The sequence below is a fragment of the Sus scrofa genome, chromosome 15, assembly GCF_000003025.6.
Source record: "Sus scrofa isolate TJ Tabasco breed Duroc chromosome 15, Sscrofa11.1, whole genome shotgun sequence".
NCBI lineage: Eukaryota > Metazoa > Chordata > Mammalia > Artiodactyla > Suidae > Sus > Sus scrofa.
In genome coordinates, this window is record NC_010457.5 from 106,325,170 (window position 1) to 106,344,384 (window position 19,215).

The 19,215-nt window shown below is 38.2% G+C and overlaps 1 protein-coding gene across 4 annotated transcripts in view; it reads right to left on the reverse strand.

Moving 5' to 3' along the window:
* The window catches only part of ICA1L (islet cell autoantigen 1 like), an 83,638-nt gene that overhangs the window by 31,234 nt on the left and 33,189 nt on the right, over positions 1 to 19,215 (reverse strand). For all 4 annotated transcript variants that reach the window (XM_021075560.1, XM_021075559.1, XM_021075561.1 and 1 more), the window contains exons 4-8: positions 9,523 to 9,646; positions 7,593 to 7,791; positions 5,408 to 5,533; positions 3,373 to 3,471; positions 1,114 to 1,199 (exon numbers count right to left, since the gene is read on the reverse strand). In XM_021075560.1, the coding sequence (XP_020931219.1) occupies positions 1,114 to 1,199; positions 3,373 to 3,471; positions 5,408 to 5,533; positions 7,593 to 7,791; positions 9,523 to 9,646 (634 nt within the window). The remainder of the gene's footprint in view (positions 1 to 1,113; positions 1,200 to 3,372; positions 3,472 to 5,407; positions 5,534 to 7,592; positions 7,792 to 9,522; positions 9,647 to 19,215) is intronic.

Below are 19,215 nucleotides of genomic sequence, written 5' to 3' on the forward strand. Positions count from 1 at the left end.
AAAAAACTTGTTTGGATTTCCCCATAGAGAAAAGGGTGAAATGCTTATATTTCAGATCACCTTCCATTCAACATTATATGGTTGTCACTGTTTGGGACTATTTCTGGGTTCATTATATTACTATCAGTGCAATCTGATTAAAATGAGAAGTGTAGTTCTGGGAGTTCCCGTTGTGGCTCAGCAGTAATAAGCCCAACTAGCATCCATGTGGACATGAATTTGATCTCTGAACCAGCTCAGTGGGTAGGGATCCGACATTGCTGTGGCTGTGGTGTAGGCCAGTGGCTACAGCTCAGATTGGACCCCTAGCCTGGGAACCTCCATATGCCACGGGGGTGGCCCTAAAAAGCAAAAAAAAAAAAAAAAAAAAAAAAAAAAAAAAAAAAAAAAGTGGGGGGAGGTATCAACAGCTATAAGAGAGAGCTGGTGAAAATTTATCTCCAAAATAGCACAGATGGGACTGGGATTGGTTACCTGAAAATGGGGGCTCTTGTTTTGTACTTCCTTCATGTTGCCTGTTTCCCTTTAATTACATCTTGCCTTTGTTTTCCTTTCAGAACTGCCACTTACTTCTTCTTTTTTTCTTTTTTGCTTTTTAGGGCCGAAAGTGCAACATATGAAAGTTCCCAGGCTAGGGGTCAAATTGGAGCTGTAGCCACTGGCCTAACCACAACCACAGCGATGCCAGATCCAAGCTGTGTCTTGACCTACACCACAGCTCACAGCAACACTGGATCCTCAACCCACTGAGCAAGGCTGCGTCCTCATGGATGTTAGTCCGATTCGTTTCTGCTGAGCCATGACGGGAAGTCCCTCTCCCTTTCTTTATCAAGCTGCCCCTTCTGGGATTCATTTGGTTGAGGCTCTTATTACAAGGCTCAGTCTCCCAAACACAGAATTTGGTGTTATCACCCCAAATTTTCGGTACTCCTATCACATCAGCTTTGCCTGTCATGTGAAATCAAAAATAGGGGGGAAAGGTTTTAAAACAAATGTTTTGGAAAAATGACATAGAAATAAGTATTCAGTAAGCCAGAGAAGAAACTCTTTCCAAATAAATGATACAAGGATATTCAGGACTTCTGTAACATGATATAACTTCTGCCTGCTTACTTATTGAGGTTCTCAGGAAGAGAACTGTCTTCAATTTGTTCTTCCTTGTGGTCTTCAGTAAGCTTGCTTGGAGTGTCTTGTAGTTGCTAAGGATAAGAAGTTTAATGTTAAGTAGGAGAAAAGAATCTGTTTCTCTCTTTGTGTAAACAAAAATGAGAATAAAAATTCAAAAGAATGGAGTTCCTGTTGTGGCTTAGTGGATTAAGAATCCAACTAGTATCCATGAGGATGCAGGTTCGATCCCTGGCCTTGCTCAGTGGGTTAGGGATTGGGTGTTTCCACAAGCTGCGGCATAGGTCACAAGCTGTAGCTTGGACCTGTGTTGCTGTGGCTGTGGCTGTGGTGTAGGCTGGCAGCTGCAGCTCCAATTCGACCCCTAGTCTGGGAACTTCCACATGCAGCAGGTGTGACCCTAAAAAGAAAAAGAAAAAAATTATAAAGAATAACATAAAATAGGAAGAATTCTTAAGTAGAGAGTGAGAGATATGGCAAATGTATGCTGATGTAATTTGACCTGAGTCCTACGTCCCATGTCCTTTGGCTGCCTGTGGCAATCACACATACTATGGGCTAACCACAAGGTTTACCACTTTGTGACATGCCAAAGAAGACCCACAGTGTGTTGCTGGCCTGTATTTCAACACTCTAAATACAACTGAAGATTTTCTTATTTTTCAGGGTTTCTTTTGGCCGCACCCACAGCTTCTGGAAGTTTCCAGGCCAGGGATAAAACCCGCACCACAGTAGTGACAACAGCAGATCCTTAATTGCTTGGTCACTGGGAACTCCAACTAAAGATTTTCAACTTCAAGTCTAAGCAGGAATTGAATGTTAAATTTGCCTAAATATACATCATGCTCTCCAGTGAAGCATGCATATAGAAAAAGTAAAAAACAGGAGTTCCCATTGTGGCTCAGTGGTTAGTGAACTCGACTAGCATCCATGAGAATGTGGGTTTGATCCCTGGCCTCGATCAGTGGGCTAAGGATCCGGTGTTGTCGTGAGCTGTGGTGTAGGTTGCAGATGTAGCTCAGATTCCATGTTGCTATGGCTATGGCATAGGCTGCTGGCTTCAGCTCCAATTGGACCCCTAGCCTGGGGACCTCCATATGCCATGGATGTGGGCCTAAAAAGACCAAAAAAAAAAAAAAATTCATACCAAGCCCCTGCAATGTACAGTTGCAGGATATGAACTATCACAGATACCACATCCAACTTGTGCAAACTCAACATTTTCAAGCTCTACTTAAAAATAAGCAGAATAAGTTCAAAGGTACTGAAACCTAGCCTACAAGAAGTGAAGAAATGATTAGCACAACTGCAACTCTGCTCTATGAGCCAAATGGACAAAAGGCTGAAAGAGTTCACTTTACAGGTGGTGGTTACGGAAAGAGCTGATCTAAGACAGTAGTCTCCTCTGTGGCAATCGCATGTATAATGACCAAAACGGACATAATTTTTGTATCATGAATCACAGCTATGATATGAGTATAAAAGTTAAAGCAAGGAGATTTTTTTTTAACTCCTAAAATTTTCAGGTAGATAATCTGGTCATTTTCTTTTTCCTTTTAGTTTTTGGCTGTGCCTCTGGCACACAGAAGTTCCAGAGATCTGACCCAACCCACAGAAGTGACAACACCAGATCCATAACCACTATGCCATCAGGGAACTCCAGTAATCTGGTCATTTTTGAAAACGCATAACCACTTTCCATCACTTTTTCCTTTTTTTTTTCTTTTTTTAGGACTACACTTGCAGCATATGGAAGTTCTTAGGCTAGGAGTTGAATCAGAGCTGCAGCTGCCAGCCACATCACAAGCTTGTGTCAATGCCAGATCCTTAACCCACTGAGCGGGGCCAGGGATCGAACCTGAGTCCTCATGGATACTAGTTAGGTTCATTGCCACTGAGCCATGATGGGAATTCCTATCACTTTTTCCTTTTAAGTTTTTCCTTTCCATAACCTCTTCTCTCTTTCGTATTTTAATTTTCTTTTCACTTTTTCCTTCTTTTATTTCCCCCTCCCCTATGATACTAATATCTTGAGCTCACCCACCAGTAGTATTCCCATGTTTGTTTAGTGCTGCTGATAGTTATTTGGAATCAAGGACTTATAGAAAAATGACTGGCTAAAGGAATGTAGAAAACTATTTCCCAGTGTTTTGCAAATTTGAAATTAGCTTAGCCAAAAGTAGTTTCAAAGTTATTATCCAAATGAAATGTAATACATCTAACAAAAGAACACTGAAAGCAATGTACCTTGAGAGCTACAAAATCATATGGATGAATGCCAACATAGGCTCCACGGATGTGGGACATCATTCGAGCTGTTTTCTCCCAGAATCCAAGAAGTGTCCTCTACAGAAAAAGAAAAGGTGGCACTACAGTTCTGCTTCCTCTCCAGGATTTTTTTTTTCAGTGCTATTTTCCCTCACTCTGGTAAATGAATAGTTGTCCAATAATAAGAAGCAGGAGCTAAAATCAATTTCCAAGTTTGGGGAAACAGAAAGTACTATAAACAGTAATTCTGCACAAGAAGTGGTGTTGTATCTGCATGCATGTGTGCCTATCTGTATACAGCGCTGGAATGCATGCTGGCATCAGCTGGAGAGTAAGTGCAGCCAAGAGAATGAAATTGGTACAGTAGAACACTTTCTGAGGAATCCAAAAGAAAAATGTTAAAAGCACCAAAATACCGTATTTGCACTAGAGGGATATGTGTAAATCTTTATGTTGGTAAGCATTTAAAGACTTTATTAATTGGAGAAAACTAACATGAACCACTAAATCTGGACTTCCATTTAGGGTTCAAGAAAGGCTTGTCTGAAAAATGTGTCGTCAAGCTAACTCAAGTAAATGGACATTTTCCGTGCTTGAAGTAGCAAGGTTCCTATTCAAAGTGGCGGGGGGGGGGGCGGGGGGGGAGTGGCAAGAAAGAAGGAGAACTGGACTAGCAGTTACCGTGTTTCAGGCACTGTGCTACATAGATTGTCACATACTTCAATTTTCATGAGCATCCTTTCCCTTTTTTTTTTTCTTTTCTAGGTGTTTTTTATTTTTAAAATTTTATTGGAGTATAGTTGACTTATAATGCTGTGTTACTTTAAGGTGTACAGCAAAGTCAGTCAGTTTTACATATAAATATATTCATTCCTTTTCAGATTCTTTTCCCATAGAGGTTATTACGGAGTAGATCTCCCTGTGCTATACAGCAGGTCTTTGTTGGTTATCTGTTTTATATACAGTAGTGTGTATATGTTCATCTCAACCTCCTAATTTACCCTTCTACCCCAATATTTCCCCTTTGGTAACCATAAGTTCGTTTTTGAAATCTTTGAGTCTGTTTTGGTTTTGTGAATAAGTTCATTTGAATCATTTTTTAATTAGATTCCACATATTAGTGATCTCATATGATATTTGTCTTTCTCCATCTGCCTTACTTCACATAGTATGATAATGCTAGGTCCATTTATGTTGCTGCAAATGGCATTCTTTGGTTCTTTTTATTATTTCAGCAAGTGCATCTTTGTTTGATTCCTAAATTCCACAGTACTGAACTGAATAAGATAGATTCCCTAAAAGCTGCAGTGTACCTTTCCTTTAGTTTATTATTCTTTTATTATGCAAAACAGTTTACTCTCTTAGCTTGCCATTTACAAATACTTGATAAGATCAGTAACTGCTACTTATTAATATTTAACTTACTGTATGCTATTTATGTGTGATTTGAAGTAAGCAAGCACAAACGAGACTTCTGAGATTAAACTTGTGTGGAATGACAATTTAGCAGAATGAAACAAACGCAAGACTTAGAATCAGAAAACTTGAGTTTTTAAGCTCAACATTCCCTTTTACTTTAATTTTCATTTAATTCTCACTTTCCCCATCTGTAAAATGATAGAAACATAGTAAACTTTTGCATCATGGCAAAATAAAATTGTATGTGGAACTAGTTCAAAGTGGACTAGCTGTGGATGAACCAGGGCTGACAGACCTTGAATCTTGCCTCCTCTCCACATTCCCCTCCCTCAACCCTGGAGAGTCCCAAAGTCTGTCTGTCTCTCCTTGGACACCAAGGAGAAAAACGTGAAAGTATAGAAGTGGGCAATCCCTAAGACCTTTTTCAGCCTAATGTTCTATGATTCTAACTGTCATATCCTCAAAAAACCAAGTTTAGCAAAGTCAAAGGAATCTGATCAATTACACAATTTTTTTGCACCCTTAGACAACTTTTAAAAAGGAATCTCAGCACTCATCTTTACTGCAAGGACATGCTGACCATGGAGGTGGGTACCTGGTAGGTAGCGAGTGAATGTGACAACATATTGCAGCGACTAGCTCCAAGTAAATCCACTTTCTGACAAACATCCATCTTTAACTTGTCAAAAGAAGCTTTGCTATTTCTCACTTGGATCTGCACCTGCAACCACAAAAATGTTAATTATTATTGCTGATAATACAAGTATAAACATACCATACAGGTTCGTGATACATATTATCAGACACATGAAATTGTAATAAAGAAGACTAATTCCCTTCCCTGTATTATTGTTCTATGATTAATGGAAAATATTTTGACTAGTTTTAGTAATTATAGGAGATCCTTCCCAGCAGATGTCTTTTTTTTCTTTTTCTTTTTTGGCCATCCCGTGGCACATCGAGTTCCGTGGCCAGGGATCAGATCTGAGCCACAGTTGTGACCTAAGCTGCAGCTATGGCAATGCTGGTTCCTTAACCCTCTGTACGGGACTGGGGATCAAACTTGTGTCCCAGCGTTCCAGAGACGCTGCTGATCCCCTTGTGCCACAGCGGGAACTCCCCACCTAGTATCTTTATGCTGAGAAACTAGGTGATAATAGATGAAAAGTATGTAGTTAAGGAGAAAAAAAAGATTCTAAATAAAAAGAAACATCCAGGAGTTCCCATCATGGTGCATCAGAAACGAATCTTACTAGGAACCATGAGGTTTCGGGTTCGATCCCTATCGTCACTCAGTGGGTTAGAGATCTGGCATTGTGTTGCCGTGAGCTGTGGTGTAGGTCACAGATGCGGCTTGGATCCCACATTGCTGTGGCTGTGGTGTAGGTTGGCAGATACAGCTCCAATTGGACCCCTAGTCTGGGAACCTCCATATGCCATGGGTGTGACCCTAAAAAGCAAAAAAAAAAAAAAAAAAAAAAAAAAAAAAAAAATTATAAGACATCTACTACGTGCCAGGCAAAGCGATACTGTGGTGAGTAAAACAATGTTCTTCCTCACCATCCCTGAGTGAGGAGGCACAGAGAAACAGAATGTAAATAAATAATCTCAAGTCACAAAGATAAATAAATGTAACAGACATGAATGACAACTTTTGATAAGATAGTCAGGGAAGCTGTTGGTGAACTCATGCATGATGTCTGAACTGGGGCAGGAAGTTTATAAGCGGGCCATGCTGAGAACCTTCTAGGCTGGGTAGGTGGGGGCGGGGGAGAGACAAAAGTCCTGGGTGTGGGAGATGCATGAAAAGCTTATCATGTTTGCAGAACAGGAAGGAAAAGGGTAGAGTATATTCCTTCCTTGAGCAGAGAATGGGCTGGAGCATAGAAAGTTTAAGTACAAGATGTAGCTGCAGAGGGACCAGGGATCAGACTATGCAGGGCTATTTGGTACTAGATAAGAGCAGTGGGTTGTTTTCTTTTTTTCAATTGAGGTGGACTTCACATAACATATACTTAAATCATTTTAAAACTACAATTCAGTGACGTTTGTGGAGTGGAGTCCAATGCAACCACTCCCTTGGACCATATTCTAATTTCAAGGATTATGAAAGGGACAGAAAAACAGGTTGCCTAAGGCCACGTGTCCACCTACTTCCCAGGCCTGTTGGCATAATCAGTGAGGCAAAATACTTGTAACAGATAGTATAAGGCCTCTATCAATGTTAAATATGATTTTTCCTATAGGAACTTTAAATATTTATAAAATGAAGGAGTGAATTTTACTATCATGTATGGTAAATGCAGGAAATACAATTTATAATACAGAGTTTATTTAGCAAAAATATATGTTCATAGACATGTCATTGCTTTAAAATTTTGTGGTGACACTATGCATTGTGGCAGAAGGAAAAATTTGACAACCTTCACTTATATTTAATAATCATTTTACATGAATTTTTACTTAAGCTGCATATTCTTCCTTACTAATAAACTATTTTCCTCCTACAAACAACTCCTACAATTCTAGGTAAGCAACATTTAACAGGTAGTTAGATCTATTATGAGAGGGATAAAAATAACAGAAAAGGTTGATAAGGTGGGATGCTCTCAGAGAGTTAAAAAAAGTGACAACCTTTTGTACTTCAACTGAAGATTTCCAAGCAACCAAGAATTGATAATATAACAAGTTTTCCAAAAATAGTCTGACATTTTATGCTCTTGATTAAATAGTCTATAGAAGGTCAAGAAAACAATAAAAAAAAGGGTATATTTTCATACTTTTCTGAACTTTTCCATTTGTTTTAAGGTGTCTGGGTCCAGTTCTTGGGATACATCTTTCATCCACAGCAGAGCTCCTCTGTATTCTGTGCGTGCCTGTTCCATTCGATTAATTGTCATCTGGGTATCAGAGACTGCCCTTTGACTGAATGTTGCTACTTCTTGCTTTAGACGAGACAGAGGAGTATACAGGGCCAATCTAATGGCAGAGAGGTGAAAATCAGAGAGATGTACAGCCCATAAGTAAAATAAAACAAAAACAGCCATAAAGCATAATTTGCTATCAAGATGAGTTGATAAACAGGCAATTATTAACATGCTTAAGAAAATTTAGAAAGCAAATAGAGATCACACAGCTAATTCCGAACTCTTAATAAAGGCATGTCTGTATCTCTCCCTTGCCTTATTTTAGAAAGTTTTTGCAACATTTTGGATGTTTATCCATGTATCAATAATCTGCCAAATAAATCTGCCATTTAGAACAGAATTCCATGAGTAAAATGAGATCCTGTATTCATAAAGCATTGTATAATAAGCAGAAGGCCTTTCTTTTGACAAATTTAGAGAAAACCTAGGATACAGAAAAGCAGATAAAATGCTAAATTAACTAAAGAGGATAAAGTTCTTAGCAGTTGAGGATGAGAACAAGAAAAACAAAAAAGGATTTAAGAAACACGACTCAGGAGTTCATATTGTGGCTCAGCGGTAACGAACCCAATTAGTATCTAAAAGGACATGGGTTGAATCCCTAGCCTCACTCAGTGGGTTAAGGATCCGGTGTTGCCGTGAGCTGTGCTGTAGGTCACAGACGCAGCTCGGATTTGGCATTGCTATGGTTGTGGTGTAGGTCGGCAGCTATAGCTCCAATCCAACCCCTGGCCTGGGAACTTCCATATGCCTTGAGTGCAGCCCTAAAAAAAGACCAAAAAAAAAAAAAAAAAAAGAAAGAAAGAAACAGAAACACAACTCAAACCCAGAACATCTGGTCTCCTTTTGGCTTAGTGGCACTGGAGGGCTTTGTATTGAGTGTCTCCTTGTCACCTCCTTAAAGATGGACTTTTGCATTGATGTGGTTATTTCAAAACAAAGTTATACATCATTACAGGTCTGATACAGCCTGTGTTTATTTTTCTCCTGAAAATGCAAAGATTTTGCCTATAAAGTTACTAATAGTTAACATTTAGTAATTGTAGGTAGTTATTTGCAGCAGGTATCTTTATGCTAAAAAGATGTAAAATAATAAAAAGCAAAGTTGGAGTTCCCATTGAGGCACAGCAGAAACAAATCCGACTAGGAACTATGAGGTTGCAGGTGTGATCCCTGGCCTTGCTCAGTGGGTTAAGGATCGGCATTGCTGTGAGCTGTGGTATAGGTCGAAGACGTGGCTCAGATCCCCCATTATTGTGGCTCTGGCATAGGCCAGCAGCTGCAGCTCCGATTAGACCCCTAGCCTGGGAACCTCCATATGCCGCAGGAGCAGCCCTAGAAAAGGCAAAAAAAAAAAAAAGGCAAAATAAATAAATAAATAAAAAGCAAAGTATATAATTAAGAAATTTTCTCCACTTTAAAAAAGTTACAATGTATTCATAATGTACTCACAGTATCCAAAGAGTGAAAATATATATACATATATACATTTAAATGTTAGCTAATTTGTGCCTGTTATGTTAAACCACTTAAGAAAATTAAACACAGGTCTATAGCTACTTCTAGTAATTAAGCCACCTCTGAACATCAATTTTCAAATAATGATTTTAAATACGAAATAAATAAAAGGTAGGCAACAAAACAGTTATATACTGCAATACAATTCTCTTTTAACCCTCTACTGGAATGAAGAGAAACCTTTACAAACGTGCAAAGTTAGCTACATATATCAGAACTGTCTTACTGACTACAGGTATAAGGATGATGCAAAACCATGGTACACCTTTGCTTGGCTGAAGAACAGAGTGCCTTGCCAGTGGCTTTCATCATTCTGCCAGCCTGCGTTGTATCCCGTTCTGCTTGGAACTTTAAAAAGAGCCCTAGTTCGTTTTCTTCCTCCGATATAACTAGGAAAAAAATTTCAGTATAGTTCATTGTTTCACTTCATCATTTATTTAATACATACACACACATGTATAAAATTCTCACAGCAATAATTCTCTATACATAAGAATTACTTGGGGGAAAAAGAAGAGCAACTCATTTTTAAAATGCAAATTCCTGGGTTCCATCTCCAGAAATGATGATACTGACTTTATAGGTCTGAGGATCTGATTTATATATATATAAATTTATACATATATATATATATATAAGCATTCCAGATGGTTTTTCTTCTATGGACCTCACTTCAGAAAAGATTGATCTTCAGTGAAAAAAAAAATCCAAAATGATAAAACAAAACCACAGATGACACATTTTCAAATATGGAGCGATGCATTTTAGGATCACTGCCTCTTAACAAAGCATTTGGTTTTCTATTTAAACTTAACTTATTCTTGTCTCCCAACCTGGCTTCATTTTCCTATACTTAGTATCTCAGACACATGACTGTCCACAAGTTTGCTGCTAAAACCCTAAAAATTATCTTATAGCGCAGTGCTATTTAAAGTGTGGTCCATGGACCAATGCCAGTCCTGAACCATTTGCTACCAGCATTTAACAAATACCAAAAACTAAGAAACTATTTAGAAACTTTTGCCAATTTAACTGACATGTATTTGTTGAATCTAATAAAAAAAAGTGCATGCTTGTATTTTGCATGTCTTCTTTAATTTTGTTTTTCTAAAAATTCATTTTTATTGTTTAGTGTCAGTTTATAACAGATTGAAAGTAAAACACAAAAGAGAAAATTATCCTTTGCCACAAAGTTTTAGAAGCACTGATCAAGTGGAAAACACCCCTCTAATCCACAATGAGACAAGAAGGTAAGGGGAGCCCATAGAGTGTCCAAACTAAGCTTGAGGTGAAAAACATGACAAGGGTCAGGCCTGATTTCAGCCCAGTTTACTGATGGAACAACTGAAAATAAAAACTGAAAGGGAAGTCCCTTTCAGTACCTCTGAGGCAGCAGAACTCAGGCTTTCTCACTCACTTGTCACTGGTCTTCCCTGTTGTGTCTACAAGGGAGGCCCAGGAGAACTCGAAGATCTTAGGGGAGAGGTGCCTACACACTCTATATTATCATCTTCAGTAAAAGTGAACCTATCTAATAGATAGGTTCAGTAAAAGTGAACCTAACTACAGAATAGATGCAGATCCACAGACATGGAGAACAATGGTTGCCAAGGGGGAGGGGGGGGGAGTGGGATGGATGAGGGATTTGGGGTTATTCGATGCAAACTATTACATTTTGAATGGACAAATGATAAGGTCCTACTGTATAGCACAGGGAACTGTGTCCAATTTCTTGGGATAGAACATGATGGGGGATGATGTGAGAAAATGAATATATATGTGTATGACTGGGTCACTCTGCTGTACAGCAGAAATTGGCACAACACTGTAAATCAACTATACTTTAATTTTAAAAAAGGATTAAATTTATAAAATATTGCCAAAGAATGACATGGAATTAAAGAAAATGTGGAATCTTCTAAACAAACAAACAAAGAAACAAAAACCAAGTGCTGTTTTATGAACTAACCTGATCATGAGTGGATTAGATTTGAGGACTCGTTAATTTAATATTCTGATTACTTCAGAGATTTATGGATTACACACACTTCCTTTTTTTTAGTATAAGCAGATTTATTGAAAATATAATTCAAAATATTTGAAAATTATGATTATCTTGAAAAATCAGACCATTAACTAAAAAAAGAAGTCACCCATTCCACCCCAATCCTTACCCCACTAGACCCACAGACACACAAACTAAGAGATGACTTTGAAGGACTGTGTGAAGCAGATTGAATATCCCACTTACCAAATAGTAGAAGAGTGAGTTTTCCTTTAAGTTTTGCTCCCTCTCACCCAATTTCTACCACCTAGTCTTTATTTATTTATTTTTATTACTCAAATGAATTTATCATATCTGTAGGTATATAATGATCGTAACAATCCAATTTCACAGGATTTCCATCCCATAACCCAAGCACATCCCCCCAACACACATTTCCTTTTAATTAGAACTTCATAAAATATACCTTAATGAAATCTACTAGAAAAAAATATTAATTGGTAGATTATGATTCAGAAAGCTCTCTGAGAACTTGGATTACCTCACTATCAAATACCAATTGAGGAGTTCCCACTGTGGCACAAGGGGATCGGCAGCATCTTGGGAGCACTGGGATGCAGATTTGATCTCCAGCCTGGCACAGTGGGTTAAGGATCCAGCATTGCAGCACCTATGGCTTAGGACACAACTGTGGCTTGAGTCTGATCCCTGGCCTGGGAACTCTATATGCATGGGGCAGCCAAAAAAAGAAGAAAAAGAAACCCAAAAAACAAAAACCCTATATCAACCGAACATGAATAGTCATTGAGCCTTATCCTTATCAATGCAGAAATGGAGGAGATGAAGCTAAGTCTGTGCTGATTCTGTGTTGGGACTTGCTGCCCCAAACCACAGAGACCTTATTCCTGTGCGTTCTCCCCCCCCCAGTCAAGTGATTCTCATAAAGGTTTATATAGCTGGATGAATCTACTAGAGTTGTCTGACATTAGTCTCAACAGAAGAGGTATTAATCAAATAGTCTTCAAGAAGTTGAACATTTATATGCAATCTTGAAGAGAAAGTACATGATGAAATCTATTTATGCATATCTCTTTCTTAACCTGAAATGCTCCACCAGCACGTTAAAAGATCTGGTGATTACAGGACAAAATGCAGGATACACAAACTTGGCAGTGTTCCTCTACATTGCCATTTCTATCACAGGCCTCCCTTGGTCCAGTGCTTGTGATGGTTTTCTACTGCCTGGTAAAATATTTAAGGTCCTCAGCAGTCTGACTTGAGCCTTTGATCTCTTATCACCCTATTAGTCCCATTTACAAACTCTTCTGTCACACAGACTATTTTCACTCTTTAAATTTATTCCCTTGATTCCAAATCCCTTTTCCCCCCACATATTCAACTTCTTTAAATCCTTTAAGTTTTACCTTAATTGCCATTATGAAGCTGCCTTTACCAATCACTCTAGTACAGCTATATTTCACACCTAAAGAATTCGGAGGTGTGTCTGTATCACTATCTTGAACTCAATTACATACTATTATTTGTCTCATTTTATACAAAAAGTTGTTTCTCCAACTATTTCCATGGGAACAGCACAGTCTCAAACATGTAAGGAACTCAAAAAATTATCACACATTTATAATGGATTTCTTGCTTTAATGGGACACAATATATGAGTTTTGATTGTAAACTTTTGAGACTAAATTACATGGCTATACAAGAAAATCATTCATTTGAGCAAATGTGTACTGAGCATGGACTACACTCTAAATGTTGCCTCTAGGCTATGAAGACACAGAAATAAACAAATTCCTGTTCTTAAGGAGAGCATATTCTAGTGGTGGTAAGAAAAATAAAAGATAAAATATACAGAACACTGAATACTGTTACGTGCTATTGCTAAGTAGGCAGAGAGCTATGAAAAAGGGCTCTTCACTTCAGATATGGGGGTCAGGGACTCACTAAAAAGGTTGACCTTTGACCAAATACCTAAAGAAGGTTGGGAGCCTACTATGCAGATATGCCTACAGTGAAGGAGATTAATATGGTTTAAGAGGAGTTTTAGAAGATGAGATAAGCGAAGTAACCAGGACAAGAGAGGTAGCCATGTCCAGCAGGGCACTCTAATTAAGGCAGGAGAAGAGATCCAAAGATTGAGTTCCAACCAGAAGAGGTCCAGAAGAAAGGAGATTCCAGATGGCATTAAGATGGTAGAATAGAAGGACCGGAGCTCACCTTCTGTCATGAAAACAACAAAATTACAACCAAGTGCTAGACAACCACCAACAAAATAGACTGGAAACTACCAAAAGATACATCCTACACCAAAAGACAAAGAGGATGCTACATTGAGGCTATAGAAGGGATGATTACAGGATATAAATAACCCTGTAACCACCTGGTGGGCGGCCCACAAGACTGGAGAGTAACTATCACAAAAGTTTACCCACAAGAATGAGAGTTCTGAGGCCCATGTCAGGTTCCCATGTCTGGGGGATTTGGCATTGGGAGGAGGAGCCCCTGGTGCATTTGGCATTGAGGACCAGCAGAGCTTGTGCACAGGAGCTCCCCAGGACTGAAGGAGAGGGAGATTTCAGGCTTGAAAGGTGAACACAGGCTTTCATGTGAACTGGGCCCCAGGGCAAAGCAGACTCCATAGGAATATGGGTCAGACCTCCCTGAGGTTCTTGGAGGATCTCCTGTAAAAACAGAGGGTGACTGTGGCATGTTGTGGGGGAAGGATGTTGGAGGCAAAGGTCTAGGGAATAACCATCCATGTGAACGCCCTGGGAGGTGGCCATTTTGTAAAAATCTGGCCCCACCCATCAGGGCTGAGAAGCCTCAGGCCAAACAACAATTCAGATGGGAACGCAGTCCCACCCATCAGCAAACAGGCTGCCTAAAGACCTCCCCACACACACAGCCATCTCTAATCACACCCAGAGACAAAGCCCTACCCACCAGAGGGAAAAGAATCAGCTTCAACATCCAGTGGGCGGGCACCAGTCCCTCCTATCAGGAAGGCTGCAAGAAGCCCCGGTATCACTTCAGCCACAAGGCGGCAGGCATAAGAAGCAAGAGAGGCTACAACCCTATTGCCTGCAAAAAGGAGACCACACCAACAATCTATACAAAATGAAAAGGCAGAGAATAATGACTCAGATAAGGAAAAAGAAAAACAAATCAAAAAACAAAAAACAGCTAAGTGATCTAGAGATTACCAACCTCCATGAAAGAGACTTTAGACTAATGATAGTAAATATGATTCAAGATCTTGGAAATATATTGGAGGCAAAGATTGATAAATATAACAGACACTGAAAAAGAAATAGAATATTTAAAGATTAAGCAAGCAGAGATGCAAAATACAATAACCGAAATAAAAATTTCACCAGAAGGAACAAACAGCAGATTACAGAGGCAAAAGAACAAATAAGCGAGCTGGAAGACAGACTGGTAGAAATCACTTGACATGCAATGGAAAAGAGACAAAATATTGAAAAGAAATGAAGACAGTCTGAGAGACCTCAGGGACAACTTTAAACACACCAACATCTGCATTATAGGGTGTCAGAAGGAGAAGAGAGAGAGAGAAAGGGCCAGAGAAAATATTTGAAGAGATAATAGCTGAAAACTTCCCTAACATGGTAAAGGAATCACTCACTCAAATCCAGAAGCACAATGAATACCATATAAAATAAACCCAAGGAGGAACACCCCAAGACACATATTAGTCAAACTGACCAAAATTAAAGACAAAGAGAATATATTGAAAGCATCTAGGGAAAAGAAAAAAATAACATATAAAGGAATCCCAACAAGGTTGTCAGCTGATTTTTCAGCAGAAACCCTGCAGGCCAGAAGGGAATGGCATGATATACTTAAAGTGTTGAAAGGAAAAAAACCTCCAACCAAGATTAATCTACCCATCAAGACTCCCATTCAGATTTGAAGGAGAAATCAAAAGTTTCACAGATAAGCAGAAAATTAAGGGAATCCAGCATCATTAAACTAGTTTTTAAAAAAATACTAAAGGAACTTCTCTACATGGGAAAAAAAAGTCACAACTAGGAACAAAAATATTACAAATGACAAGGCTCACCAGTAAAGACATACATATATACAGTAAAGGTAGAAAATTATCCACACACATATATGCTACCAAAACCAGAAATTATGAGAGGAGGAGGGTATGAATGCAGAACACAGGAGATGCATTTGCAATTACAAGACCAGCAACTTAAAACAACCCTGTATATATATAGACTCATATATCAGAACTTTATGGTAACTGCAAACCAAAACTCTACAGTAGATACACACAGAAAAAAGAAAAAGCAACCCAAACACAACACCAAAGATAATTATCAAACCACAAACCACAAGAGAAGGGAAGAAAAAAAGACCAATAACTAACTAACTAACTAAATAAATAAATAAATAAAATCCAAGGTAATTAACAAAATAGCAATAAGAACATACATATCAATAATTACATTAAATGTAAATGGACTAAATGCCCCAACCAAAAGACACAGACTGGATGGATGGATACAAAAACAAAACCCATATATATGCTGTCTTCAAGAGACCCACTTCATTTGGAGTGGATAAGCAATGAGACACTGCTGTACAGCACAGGGAACTATATCTAGTCACTTATGGTGGAACACGGTGGAGGATAAAGTGAGAAAAAGAATGTATATTGTGACTGGGTCACTTTGTTGTACAGTAGAAATTGACAGAACACTGTAAACCAACTGTAATGGAAAAAATAAAAATCATTAAAAAAAGAATGTATAGATGATAAAATTAATAAATGTGGAATCATAAAAAAAAGATACCCACTTAAGTTCTAGGGACATACACAAATTGAAATGAGAGGATGGAAGAAAATATTCCATGCAAATGGAAATCAAAAGAAAGATGAAGTAGCAATACTTATAATCTGGCAAAACAGACCTTAAAATAAAGAATGCTATAAGAGACAAAGAAGGACATTACATAATGATCCAAGGATCAATCCAAGAAGAAGATGCAACAATTGTAAATATATATGCACCCAACATAGGATCACCCCAATATATAAAGCAACTGCTAACAGTCATAAAAGGAGAAATCAACGATAACACAATAATAGCAGGGGACTTTAACACCATACTAAAAGCAATGGACAGATCATCCAGACAGAATATCAACAAGGAAACATAGGCCTTAAATGATGCATTAGACCAGAAGGACTTAATAGATATTTATAAAACATTCCATCCAAAAGCAGAAGAATACACAATTTTCTCAAGTGCATATGGAATATTCTGTAGAAGAGAGCACATTCTGGGCCACAAATCAGGCCTCAGTAGATTTAAGAAAATTGAAATCCTATCAAGCATCTTTTCCAACTATAACAATATAGGACTAAAAATCAACAAGAAAAAAACTGCAAAACACACAAACACGTGGTCACTAAGCAACATGCTACTAAACAACCAAGGGATCACTGAAGAAGTCAAAGAGGAAATTAAAAAATACCTAGAAGAAAATGACAATAAAGACATAATAATTCAAAATCTATGGGATGCAGAAAAAGAAGTTCTAAGAGGGAAGTTTATAGCAATACAAGCCTTGTTTCAGGAAACAAGAAAAATCTCAAATAAATAACCTAAAGCAACAAGAGAAAGAAGAATAGACAAAACCCAAAGTTAGCAGAAGGAACGAAATTGTAAAGGTCAGAGCAGAAATAAATGAAATAGAAACAAAAAAAATAACCATAGAAAAGATCAGGAGTTGCCAGTGTGAAACAGTGGAAACAAATCCAACTACAAAGCATGAGGTTGTGGGTTCAATCCCTAACCTTGCTCAGGGGTCTGGCATTGCTGTGAGCTGTGGTGTAGGTTGCCAATGTGGCTCAGATCCTGTGTTGCTGTGGTTGTGATGTAGGCCGGCAGCTGTAGCTCTGATTTGACCCCTAGCCTGGGATCCTCCATATGCCACAGGTACAGTCCTAAAAAGCAAAAAAAAAAAAAAAAAAAAAAAAAAAAAAAAAAAGTAAAGAAGACCATAGAAAATGTCAATGAAACTAAAATCTGGTTCTTTGAAAAGATCAACAAAATTGATAAACCCTTAGCCAGACTCATCAAGAAAAAAAGAGAGAGAACTTAAATGAATAAAATTAGAAATGAAAAAGGAGATGTTACAATGGACATCACAGAAATACAAAGGATCATAAGAGACTACTCCAAGCAATATGCCAATAAAATGGACAACCTAGAAAAATGGACACGTTCTTAGAAAAGTACAATCTTCCAAGACTAAAACCAAGATGAAATAGAAAAGATGAACAGACCAATCACATGCACTGAAATTGAAACTGTGATTAAAAAAACTTCCAACAAACAAAAGTCCAGGACCAGATGGCTTCACAGGCAAATGCTACCAAAATTTAGAGAAGAGCTAACACCTATCCTTCCGAAACTATTCCAAAAAATTGTAGAAGAATGAATACTCCCAAACTCATTCTATGAGGCCACCATCACCCTGATACCAAAACCAGACAAAGATACCACAAAAAAAAGAAAATTACAGGCCAATTTCACTGAATGATGAGCATAAATGCAAAAATCCTCAACAAAATACTAGCAAACCGAATCCAACAATACATTAAAAGGATTGTACACAATGATCAAGTGGGATTTAACACAGGGATGCAAGGAGTTTTCAATATCTGCAAATCAATCAGTGTGATACACCATATTAACAAACTACAGAAGAGAAGTTCCTGTCATGGCTCAGCAGAAACCAATCCGACTAGCATCCATGAGGACGCAGGTTCAATACCTGGCCTCCCTCAGTGGGTTAGGATCTGGCATTGCTATGAGCTGTGGTGTAAGCCGCAGACTCGGCTTGGATGCTGCCTTGCTGTGGCTGTGGTGCAGGCCAGTGGCTACAGCTCTGATTTGACCCCTAGCCTGACACCTCCAAATCCCAGAGGTGTGGCCCTAAAAAAAAAGACAAAACAAACGAAAAACAAAGTGAACAAAAACTATATGATCCTCTTGATGCAGAAACAGCTTTTGACAAAATCCAACACCCATTTTTATAAAAACCCTCTAGAAAGTGGGCATAGAGGGAACCTACCTCAACATAATAAAGGCCATATTATGACAAAACCACATCATTCTCAATGATGAAAGGTTGAAAGAATTCCCACTAAGATCAGGAACAAGACAAGGATGTCTACTCTCACCACTTCTATTCACCACAGATTTGGGAGTCCTAGCCATGACAATAAGAGAAGAAAAAATAATAAAAGGAATCCAAATTGGAAAGGAAGAAGTAAAACTATCACTGTTTGCAGATGACATGATACTATACCTAGAAAATCCTAAAAGCTACCAGAAAACTGTTAGAGCTCATCCATGAATTTGGCAAAGTCACAGGATATAAAATTAATACACAAAAATTGCCTGCATTTCTATATACTGACAATGAAAGATCAGAAAGGGAAATTAGGAAAACAATCCCATTTATCACCACATCAAAAAGAATAAAATACTTAGGAATAAACCTACCTAAAGAGACAAAAAACGTGTATTCTGAAAACTATAAGACGCTGATGAAAGAAATCAAAGACGACACAAACAGATGGAAAGATTTAGCATGCTCTTGGGCTGGAAGAGTCAATATTATCAAAATGACTATACTACCCAAGGCAATACACAGATTCAATGCAATCCCTATCAAATTACCAATGACATTTTTCACAGAACTAGAACAAAATATCTTAAAGTTAGTTTGGAAGCATGAAAGACCCAGAATAGACAAAGCCATACTGAGAATGAAAAATGGAGCTGGAGGAATCAGGCTCCCTGACTTCAGACTATACTACAAAAGCTACAGTCATCAAAATGGAATGGTACTGGCGCAAAAACAAAAATATAGGTCAGTGAAACAGGA